The sequence below is a fragment of the Pteropus alecto genome, unplaced genomic scaffold (genome assembly GCF_000325575.1).
Source record: "Pteropus alecto unplaced genomic scaffold, ASM32557v1 scaffold134, whole genome shotgun sequence".
Taxonomy (NCBI): Eukaryota; Metazoa; Chordata; class Mammalia; order Chiroptera; family Pteropodidae; genus Pteropus; species Pteropus alecto.
In genome coordinates, this window is record NW_006436283.1 from 5,526,914 (window position 1) to 5,537,796 (window position 10,883).

Consider the following 10,883-nt stretch of genomic DNA (forward strand, 5'->3'; position numbering starts at 1 on the left):
GGAGGCCTTCCCACCTCACCCCTTTCTCTTGGGTGAGAGATTAGTGCAGGCCAAGGTAGCAAAGGAAGGTGACAGACGCGGTGATCCAAACCTCCCTCAAGCTTGCGCATGCCCGCCTGGCCTCCTTCCTACTTCGTTCAGGGCCTGCCTACAGCTCAGGTCTCAGTCCAGACCCCGGGGGACAGTGGGAGGCCCCAGAAGAATTTCATTTGGGTCTCGAGCTGCAGTTACCTTTAAAAAATCAGAGTGTTTAGGAGAGTTTCTACCATGCTCCCTGCCTCATTCCCACTGCTGTATCGAGACGAGGGTAAAGGGCTATCCCACCACATGGGTGGGAAAATGTTTCCATTCAAAAGATGCCCCAGTTCTGGTCTCTGGCTGAAGGATGTGCAGCTCTGAGCCTGCCCTCGGCACTCACCTCAAACGCTCCCAAAGGACACGTAAGCTACTCCCTGCGGGAAGCTCCTTGAAATAGGCAATTCCAGGAGCACAGCTGCTACACAGAAGAATAAACAGCAGCTTAGGACCATGGGCGGAGAGCTGGAATCTGCTCCGCAGAGCCATCCCAGGCTGGCTTGGTTGTTCACCAGATAAATGAGACTGCAAAGAAAGTGTGAAGGGTGCACTGCTTCTCAGGGGGCCCCCGCCTGGACAGGTGCTCCATGGCGGTGCAGGACTTAGGGAGAGAGCGCAGCAAGGATCATGGCAAAGCTGTGCGACCACAGTCCCTTTAGGGGGAACTTAGGAGATGGACTAGGGCAGAAATGAAGTCTGAGTCCAAGAGTAGCTAGTGGCCACATGAGAGGTCCTGTGACATTCATTCAGTAGCCCCATCTTTCAAAACTCATGCTGAAATTGCTACTGGGATCTGCCTTGAAGCCCTCCCACCATATATAACGGAGCTGGAAGGGACCGGTCAGTCCCCTCCTTATTCCTGTAGCTGAGGAAGTTAGAGACTGAGTCGCATTTTAGTGTAAGTGGTTTATTTGTCCCCCAGGTGAGGGCGCACATGTGCCAAGCAGAGGTGTGCCCACCTGGCTCCTTCAGGAACCACCCAAGGGTTCTAGTTTAGTTTCCATGCATTAAAAACAACTCTCTAGTCGCCGAAAATGAAACGTTAAGAAGCAACACCTTGACATCGCAGAGTTCCTTATCTGCGCATGGCGTGGCCACACAAAGGTGTTTATGGTAACGGTATGTACAGGTTAATGCGGGTGAGAGCATCCTGGTTGCCCTGTGGCCCCGTTCTGTCATGGGGGCTCGGCTGGAAGCTGAGAACCACTCTGCTGTCAAGGTTTTGAAGAGAAAGTGGCTCTTCCAAAATGGAAATGGAGCCCTTGTCCCAAGCCACACCGCCCTGTGTCCCTGCCTTGGTGTGGAGGCTGTGGGGACTCTGTGCCGTGCACTGCAAGTTGGTAGGATGTTGGAAGCACCAAAGGGCCCAACCCTGCATCCTCCGTGGGCAGAACGATGGGTGGTCATTTTCTCCTGGTTAACAAGCTCCTTCTCACCTGACAGGTACAGGGCAGGGGCCTGGGACAACGGGGTAGGGACAGGTAGGACAGATCTCTGTTTTCACATCAAGACCTAGTTGTCCCACTTTGCTAGAACCTTTACTGACAAACTTGCTTGAGAACAGAAGGGAGGGGAAAGGTGACCTGGACACTCTGCCATTTCCCTTACCTCCTCTCTTAAAGGACTCCCCTCTGAGCGGAATGAACCCATATTCCCATCAAACAGCTGCTTGGGAAAATCCCCTCTCTTCCACCTCCAGATCCATAAAGAACTGGCTGGTGACAGCAAAATCTGATGAGGAATGGGATACAAGTCAGGTGTAAGCAACGAGCCCCAAAGCTACTGTAAAAACTGGATGCACTACGAGTTCCAATTCTTTGGATCATCAAAATACTTAAAACACTGGAAAACAAGAGTTAAAGTCGCTTTCAAAGTATCTATCAATACCTGAGACCATCCCTACGTGTAGTGAACAAACAGCATCGATTCTGGAATGGAAGTGAGGCCAGAGGGTCACCGAGAGCCGGGAAGAACGTGTCAGGCTTTCATGCATACGGGTCTCTCACTGCGGAGTTCACCAGGCACGAGGCTGCAGTTCCCTGGCCCTGGAGCCACCAGCCTCCTATGCAGTCTCCAACACCTTCCCTCTGTGGCCCAGGAAGAGGTCATCTGGCCCCAGGAGACTGATTTGGATAGTGTCCGATCTTATCAACAACAATGATGCCTCCCTTAAAAGCATCTGCTGATCAGCCCTTCCACCTTTGCCTGCAGGGAACTGCTACCCATCTGTGCAGCCAGGAGGAGACAGGTGACTCGGAGAGAGTGGTCATCTGGGCTTCTGGCTGTGCTCACAGGAGGCACAGTCCTGGCCATGGGACCCTGGAGCCTGACCCAGCCCCTCCTCACTGCCACTCCCCACCTGGCCAGGGTGGGATGCAGGGGTGAGCTGAACCAGGCTCCCAGCTTAGGGGCTGCCAAGCCCCAGGGGGACATTTCTGGTGTGGAGAGGCCCGAAGAAGGAGAGGCTGGTCTGAGTCGTGGGTCCCCCATCTGCCTGGGGCTTTGGTCAGGAATCTCAGCCGGCCCCGGGCTGATTCTCTGCGGCAGCAGGAGGCTTCCAATCCCGCAGTCCTGCATGCATCTCCAGATGCCTTTGGTTTCTATCACAGAAACGCAGCTCTCATTCGAATTGAGTAAAAACCAAAATGGATCAAGGAGGCGGGAACTCTGGAAGTGTGCTAGGCTGGCAACTCACTCCCGTAGTGCCTCAGGTGTGCGTCTGCCACGGACATGTAGGTGGCCCTCATGCTGGGAGAATACTGTGGAAGAGAGGGGAGGGGACGGTCAGAACGGGGTCATGGCATGTCACCGGACACTGCACTAGCAAAAGTGCCAGGAGCTTCTGAGGGAGGGAGATCCGGGCCAGCCACAGCGGTCAGGCACCATGTTTTAATGACAGGGCATCATGGGGACTGGAGGGTACTAGGCCGGCTCGCACAGGCTTCCCGTCTGGTGATGCTTCCCTGCCGTGGGCCTTCGAGACATCTGGCTCCCAGGCTCGAATGCGAGCTGCACGCACTGACCAGCCACGCCCTCCACTGTGGCTGCCACATCTACTCCGCTGCACACATCGACACCAGGGACGGCGTCAGGGTGCACCAGTACACTCAGGAGCCCGAACGGCGAGCAGGCCGAGGGCCCAGGTCCACTGACTCAAGAGAGCCAGGTTCACGTCCCAGCTAGTCCCAGCTGTGCGTCCATCACCTTGGCCTGTTTCCCCACCTGCGAAATAGAGCTTAGAGCACTCAGCTCTTGCACTGAGAGGATGAAATGATAAGACCCCTCACAGAGTGGTTCTCCAACCAGGCTGTGCTTTACGAGCTCTTCCAAGTGCAGACAAGTTGGCGAAGCGGAGACCTAGCACGAAGGGAGCACTCAGTGGGCATCGGCCACGGCTCGGAAGGAGAGAGACGCGGCTTCTTACATGATCACGTCTCACATCACGGGACCCGAGAGTCTGCATTCCAACAGGCGCCAGACGCTGCTGGTCTGCTGACCCCAAGTAGCAAGGGTCAGCAGGACCCCGACTGCCTCCTGGCCCCAGGGTAATTTTGGGGGTCCAGGTCCTGGCCATTCACACCGGACAGGGAACAAACGCTTCCAGCTGGCGTGTGTGTATGGGAAGAGACTCTTGAACCTAGTGGGTCTCGATCAGGGCTGATTTTGTCCTCCCAGGGACTCTTGGCAATGTCTGGCAGGCATTTTTAGTTGTCACCACTTGGGGGGAGGAAGCGGGGGCTGCTACTGGCATCGACCGGGTGGAGGCCAGAGATGCAGCTCAGCATCCTCCAGGGCACAGCCCACAGCAAAGCATGGCTGTCAGGACGGCAGTCGAGCTGAGGGTGAGGAAGGCTGACCCAGACCGGCAGTTTCGGCTTTACCTGGGAACATGCTAGAAATGCAAATCCCTGGGCCCAGCAGCCTGTGTGGCAACAAGTACCCCAGGTGATTCTGCTGCGTGCTCAAGGGTGAGACCCTCCTGCCAGAAGCAGCATTTCCTAAACTAATGTGACAACGGGATCACCTAGGCAGCTGCCCTGGACACGGTTTCAGCGCCTCTGGGATCAAGTGCTGGGATTGGCATTTTTAACAATTGCCCACGTCGTCTTTTTGTCCGTCAAGTCTAGGACATGGTGCTGGAAGGACAGGAACAGTTCCGGAAGGCAGAGCTGAGGGAGGACACATTCGTAACTAAGGGAACGGGCTGGGCTGTGCACTCCGATGGCCTTGCTGGACATTGCCCACCTTAGTGAATCCCTTGTCTGCCCCAGAGATGGCGTAGGCAGAGGGAGGGGTTTATCCACATGTCTGCTGCTCTGAGCACTGATGACTATTTAGAGCAGGCACAGGGGGAGGGTGGGGAGTGGCCAGCTGCGTGGTCATTATTGGGGCACGTGTCCACACCTCCATGCTGTGGGCTCCTGGGTCAGCAGCATCGGTCATCGTCTCCCCATGCCCCTTGCATGATGGGGGTGGAGCAGGGTCTTTCCTAGGGGCAGGGCAGTCAACTCTGCCAAAGCCATTAGGGTTTCTGGGCAAGTCTTAATTCTACAGAAGAAGGTTTATTCTGTCCTTGAGCCTTGCAAATAAGGTCAGTTCTTGATTATCTCTGCTAATGGCAGGGAGAGTGGCCTGGATCTTTCAAAACAGAAGGTAATCCAAAAATCATTTTTATTGGGCATCATGGTGCTTTGAATAATTCATTTTTCACAGCAGCAGATTTCCCCTAATTATGTGGTGCTCAGATTAATATTGAAATCAATCTGTATTCCTAGGTCCACAGCAGCTGGTGGCAAAAAATAAAATAAAATAAAATAAAAGGAACCCAAGTGGCGTCCGGTTAGAGAGAAGCCGGGCGGGCATTTAAGAGGTGCCCACTCTGAGCGCAGACTTCGACCCACCCACTGTCCTGGGCTGAGGACCCTGGACGCGGGAGGCTCTCTGGGCAAAAACGGCCAGGTGGGGTCACGGCAGGGAGAGACGAAGGGTCAGAGCATGGTTTCTCAACCACAACACTAGGGACACTTGAGGCTCGTCATGTTTTTAGGTGGGGGCCGTCCTGTGACTCTAGGGGGCTTAGCAGCATCCCTGGCCCCCACCCACTAGATGCCAGCAGCAACTACCCCCAGTCCTGACAACCAAAGATGCCTCCAAATGCCTCCCTGGCGGGCAACATCGTCTAGGGCGAGGCCCACTGCTCTAGGGTAAGGCTCAAATGCCACCTACACCACGGGGCCTCCCCAGGTCCTGAAGGGCAGCCGGGACAATTCCTCCCTCCAGGTCCCAAAGCGCCACGTGGCGCTTTCTACAAGCGACCTTCCTGAGTCTCCAGTCCTGCAGACACACTTCCTGAGGACGGAGACGGCGTCCTGCATTTCTCTCCCGGGCGAGTGTTCATCCAGCTCACTCGCCGGACATCCGGGAGCGTACGTGACCATCCTGGTCCTCAGGGTCGCGGCCTGTGTCACTGACCCTGTGTCTTCAGTGCTCCCAGTTTGCCAACTGGATGGCCCCTTCCCAACCACCCGGATGGGGCAGACGAAACACCCTGTCCCACAGAGCGAAGGCAGGGGCACTTTCCCCGACGGACACCTGGCCCACGAACGCTTCCGCCCACCCCTGCTGCGGGAGCCCAGGTTACCGTGGGGGGCGGGGAGCCTCTCCCGATGAGCGGCATGTTCTCGTAGCGTGGGTTCCCGCCGAAGAGCATGGCTTGGTTCCTGCAGGGCCGAGAGGAGAGCTCAGGAGGGTCAGGTGTGTTGGGGCAGGGGTGGGGGGAGCTCAGATTTCTGCAGGAGGGTCCCTTAGGGGAATGGGGGGATGGAAGCGGACCACGGATAGAGAGGAGGGAGTGTGGGCTCCGGGTGGCCCAGGAAGAAGCAATAGGTGAGCGACAGGGGCCAGGAGCAGCCTGGAGAGATGCAGCTTCTCAGCTTTGCGACTTGCCCCGCGGGCTTGTGGCTTCTCCAGGGGGTTCCCTCACACTTGTGGATGTGCAGGGGGGACTAGGTGCTCCCTGGGGCCCTCCCGCCAGGCATCCTGTGGCTGCAGTGAGGGGACCACGGTTGGCATCTGATGCTTCCTCCCCACCTGGCTCTCCGGACCCGGATGTGCTGCCCACAGACCCATCTCCCCGAGGGCTACACGGCACGAGGGGAGGCCCCAGGAGCCCCTGCCGTACATGTACTCCGAGACGGGGGCGTTGGAGATGGTCTGGGCCGGGGGCTGCAGGCTGGTCTGGCTGCCCATGCCGCTGCTGTAGCTGCAGAAGCTGTGAAGCTGCCCCCGAGGGGGATTGTGGGCAGCGATGCGCCGGGCCTGGGGGTTGAAGGGGTCGTCATCATCGATGTCATCATAGTCTCTGTCCCTAGAATGACAGACACACAGGGTATGGCCGACCATGAGAGACAAGGGAGGCCCAAAGGCCGCAGGGTGCTGGCTGCTTCCCGGCCTTTCCTCCCAAGACTCCCCCTACGGCCACATACACACGTGTCCTTGAATTTCCTCTAAAACATGTTCCTCAGCCCAAACTCCCTCAGATCACTCAGCCCCGTTTCCGACTTCACGTCCGCCTCCTCCAGGCAGCCCACCATGCTGACCGCGTGTACAACGACACTCCCTACCCTGCTTCCTCCTGTCTGATCTACTCTCGAGGTGCTGAAATACCATCTCATCTCTGTCCCTCTCCTCAGTGAGACTGCAGGAGCCCTGATGACAGTGCCACACTCTATCCTTCCTGGCATTCTGGGGGCACCCCTCCTAGCACCCAAAGCTCTCCTCAATACCTCACGCCACAAAGTCCTGCAGAGGAAGAGAGGACAAGCAAGGGACAGCCAGTCATGGGATGACGTAGTCACTGTGCTCGGCCCCACTCCTGCCCCGCCACGCCCCTGGAACCTCCTTTTGGGGGTCTGTCTGGACTCTCAGGGAACCTTCTGCAGACATGCAGGTGGCCCGTTAGGGCTCAATGCCTGGGCCCTCTGCTGCCTTTGTCCACCCCGGCTTATGAGCTCTCGGCTCGGTCAGAGCAGAGCCTCCCGCCTGCTCCCCAGGAAGCCCCTTCCAGGCAGCCCACCTGGTGGTAAGGTGCTTCCAGGCCCGAGGCCCTGCACAGATCATGGTGGAGAACGCCAGGGCAGCCAGGAGGGAGAAGAGGCCCAGGTAGAGCAAGCCCTCGAGGCCGTCGTAGCAGACACCAGCGAGGGCATCCAGGTAGTCCTGCAGTGGGGGAGCGGGGCACGGCCCGGGGTCTGAGCTTGTCGCTGGAAGCCCCTCTCCCTCAGCCCAGACCTAGATAGCCGCCCCTTCCTCCCCCAAGCACCTTACACAGCCACTAAAGGTCCACACTCGAGCCCAACACAACGGGGCTTCTTGGATTCACTCTACAAGCATTTGTTGAACACCTACCGGAGGGTCAGCTCTGGACAAGACAGACAAGGCTGCACGGTGTTGGGGGTGGGCAGCCAGAAGAGGTGGGGAGATTTACTCTGAGGCCAGGACGGTCAGGAGAGGACTGCGCCTCTGAGGCACAGGGGACGAGCTTGGCGTGTTCAGGACAGAGAGAAAAGGCCAACAGGGGATGGGGCGAGAGGCCACCGGGTCACGCTGAACCTTGCGGGGTAGGCGAGGAGTTTTTAGTTCATCATAAGTTGACGAGAAGCCCCCGGAGGATCTGGGATGGAAGGGATGTGATCCAATTTGTTTTCAAAAAGACCTTTCTGGCTGCTATATATGAAAGGCCATGGATGGAAAAGGGGCAAGGAAGAGTGGGGGACCAGGGCTGTCGCCCAGGGCAGCGGGACGGTGCTTAGAGCACGGCAGAAGCTGTGGAGGGAGCGGGAAGTGGACGGACTCGGGACGTCTTCGGAAGCGTAGCTGCTAGGACTTGCCGAGGGCTTGGATGCGGAGGGCAAGGGAGAGGGGGCCCGAGGGCGACAGACTGCAGGGCCCACAACCTACGCCCTGACTTGCTAGCTCTGGAATCTTCAGTAAGCTACACACACGCACACGCACGTGCGCACACACACACACACACACACACACACACACACACATACAGACCTCTTTCTTTCTCTCTCATCTCTATCTATCTATCTATCTATCTATCTATCTATCTATCTATCTATCTATCTATCTATCTATCATCTATCATCTTCTACACACACTTCCATCCCTCCATCTACACACACACACATATACACATATATAGTTTCTTTGTCTAGGAAATTTCTCATGAAATAACATGTATTTCGCAGTATAACTGTGAGGACTAAATGACATATTGGATATAAAGTGCACAGAATAAGGTTAAGCACAAAACCAAGTGATCGTTAGTACAACTCTTTGCTCTAAATCCACATGGGCTGTGGAAGCTGTCAACATGCATTGGCTTATTGCTTGGGGGGCAGGAATGGCTCACAAACTCCCAGTGTATTCCCTGCATTAGTGTCTGAAAGTCCAAATTCCTGGAGAGATGACCCTGGCAGTGACATTGGGATGTCCCCTTGTAACCCTGGGAGATGGGAGGGTTGACCAGATGGCTGGGAGTCAGGTCACCCGATCCAACCTTCCTACACTTGCCCCCTGGTCTTTCACCGAGTCTGCTTGTCTCAGCTACTGGAGTCAAGAAGCCAGGCGCCTCTTCCACCTTCCCGTTGCCCAGCTTCCTCCCCATTTCCTGTGGTCCGCAGGGGGCCCAGCAATCCTCTCCTAGCCCCTACTGGCTTCTCTGGGAACATGTGGCCAGCTGGGGGGTCCCCGCTCCCCACTTGCCCCCAGGGCCACCCCAGCACCTTGTGCAGCCCCCGGCAATCCAACATGGCTGTCAGCTGGTGAAGGCTGGACTCTGAGGAGTTCAACAGGAGCTGGATTCTGAGCAGATCTTTCTGAAGCAGGAAGGAGGGAAGAGCCAACATGCAGAGAAGCAGAGACTGAGAGCTGGAACCAAGGCTCGTGGATAACACCGCAAACAGCAGCTGGTGCACGGAGGCCTTTAAAGCCCAAGGAAGGAGCCAGACTATGGGGAGGGACGCTCTCCACATCTTGGCTCACCACGGCCCTGGCCTGGGGTTCCCCCTCTTCCAGCATGGATGCTGGGGGAGGCCGCCTTACCTCCGCCGTGGGGAAGAGGGGCACGGCAAACTGTAGCAGTCCTGCCACCTGGATCTGCATCGTGGTCAGCGAGCGCTGGAAGATGGTCAGTGCCTGGGCCAGGAGAGACCACAGCTCTGCTGTCAGGTTCGAGTTCCCAGGAGCCCCTGCAGCTGCCACGGGCCTGTTCCTTGGCTGCGGCCCCTCCCCCTGGCTGCATCTGCAGCCTCATCCCTGACTATGGCCTGTCCTGCTTGCAGGAACCTCCCCCTCATCCCTTAGGCTGTAGAGGGATGCACAGTCCTCTTGCATCTTACTACTCAAAGTGTGGTCCTGGGAGCTTATGAGAAATGCAGACTCTTGGGCCCCACGCCTGCCCTGCTGCATGGTATTTCCGTAGTAACCACTCCCAGGGTGATGGGCACGCATGCTGGCCTGTGAGAAACCCTGATCCAGAGGATGCTCACCGAGAGCACCGCCCCTTTCAGAGGACCACAGTGAAGAAAGAATACTGGTCACCTGCCCCTTCCTGGTCAGGGCTGGGGCATGGGGTCAAGAGGGAGCATGCCGATGAAGGGGATTGTGGGCGGGGTGAGGGCTGGGCTGAGTGGGCCGTACCTGCTGGAAGGGGCTGCTTCCGCTCTGACTGCAATACAGGTAGTAGCGGGTCACCTCTGCAAGGCAAAGACACTGGCGTCAGGCAGGGGCTTACAGGTGATCAAGCCCTCATCCATCCTAAGTGGCCAAGCCACTCCTTGAGCTCCCAGGTTCTAAGGGGTCCAGCTCGACCAGAATTGGGGGGGTGGGGAGGGACTGGGTGACCACAAGGCTGAAACAGGTAAGTAGAGGTACAGTCTGGCTGGCCAGAGTGCTGATGACAGAGGCCCGCGAGCCCATTACCTGTGCTGAGCTGGCTTTCAGTGGTGTTCAGGATGAAGGTGTCGGGAGCCACGCAGAAGTCACTAGTGCCCTGAGCCAGGGAGAGATGGGGGGGCGTGCAGAAAGTCATGACACCAGGGCCCTAGGAGGAGCCTGGTGCCCTCGGCTCCAGCCACTTGGACCCCTCAGCTCACTCTGGGTGGACAAGAACAGTCAGGAGCCAGCTGCCCTGGGTTCGAGTCCTGGCTCTGCCCCTTCCCAGCTCTGTAACTTAGGACAAGTGGCTTATTATTTCTGTGTCTCAGTTGCCTCATCCATAACGTGGAGAGAAATACATATGAATTAATCTACGTAAAGCACTCGGAAAAGTCACTGGCAGAGAGCGGGCGCCATGTTCTGTTACTCTTACTTCTAATGCCTCTTCTGGGATGGACCTTGCTGAGCCTGGGCCCAGAGGAAGCTGCAGGATGAGTGTTGCGGTTATTTGCACCATGGCCTCATTTGCTCATCTCTATTTTATTTTTTATCTCACTGTTATCAAGATTTACACGCTCTGGCGGTGTCAGTCTATGAAGCCTCACCGGTCCCTCTTTGGAAAGAATTACGCTGGTGCTGAGTCCATCTTTGAGCTTGTGGGCGCACGTCCCGCTCACGACAAGATGGCGGGTGGGAAGAGCATGGGGCTGGGGGTCAGAGGACACGCGCTCCAGGCTCTGCCACTGACGAGCTGGGGGCCTGGATCCCCCAAGCATGGCCTGCTAGGTGACCACCAAGTGCCCATAGGGCTGAGTGGGGGCAGGTCCAGGCCTGGGGGAGGTGACAGCAAGAATGTCATCCTC

At 57.0% G+C, this 10,883-nt stretch overlaps 1 protein-coding gene across 5 annotated transcripts in view; it reads right to left on the reverse strand.

Annotated features, from left to right (window-relative positions):
* Positions 1 to 961: 961 nt before the first annotated feature.
* Positions 962 to 10,883, reverse strand: part of TTYH2 (tweety family member 2) — a 32,039-nt gene continuing 22,117 nt past the window's right edge. The window contains exons 7-14 of one of the 5 annotated variants that reach the window (XM_025047129.1): positions 10,066 to 10,135; positions 9,784 to 9,839; positions 9,187 to 9,279; positions 8,868 to 8,960; positions 7,151 to 7,293; positions 6,166 to 6,442; positions 5,717 to 5,795; positions 962 to 2,834 (exon numbers count right to left, since the gene is read on the reverse strand). In XM_025047129.1, the coding sequence (XP_024902897.1) occupies positions 2,767 to 2,834; positions 5,717 to 5,795; positions 6,166 to 6,442; positions 7,151 to 7,293; positions 8,868 to 8,960; positions 9,187 to 9,279; positions 9,784 to 9,839; positions 10,066 to 10,135 (879 nt within the window). In that variant the 3' untranslated portion in view covers positions 962 to 2,766. Of the gene's footprint in view, positions 2,835 to 4,729; positions 4,862 to 5,716; positions 5,796 to 6,165; positions 6,443 to 7,150; positions 7,294 to 8,867; positions 8,961 to 9,186; positions 9,280 to 9,783; positions 9,840 to 10,065; positions 10,136 to 10,883 lie in introns of those variants that run through there. The other 4 variants (XM_006912258.3, XM_025047130.1, XM_025047132.1 and 1 more) reach the window with 4 other exon arrangements.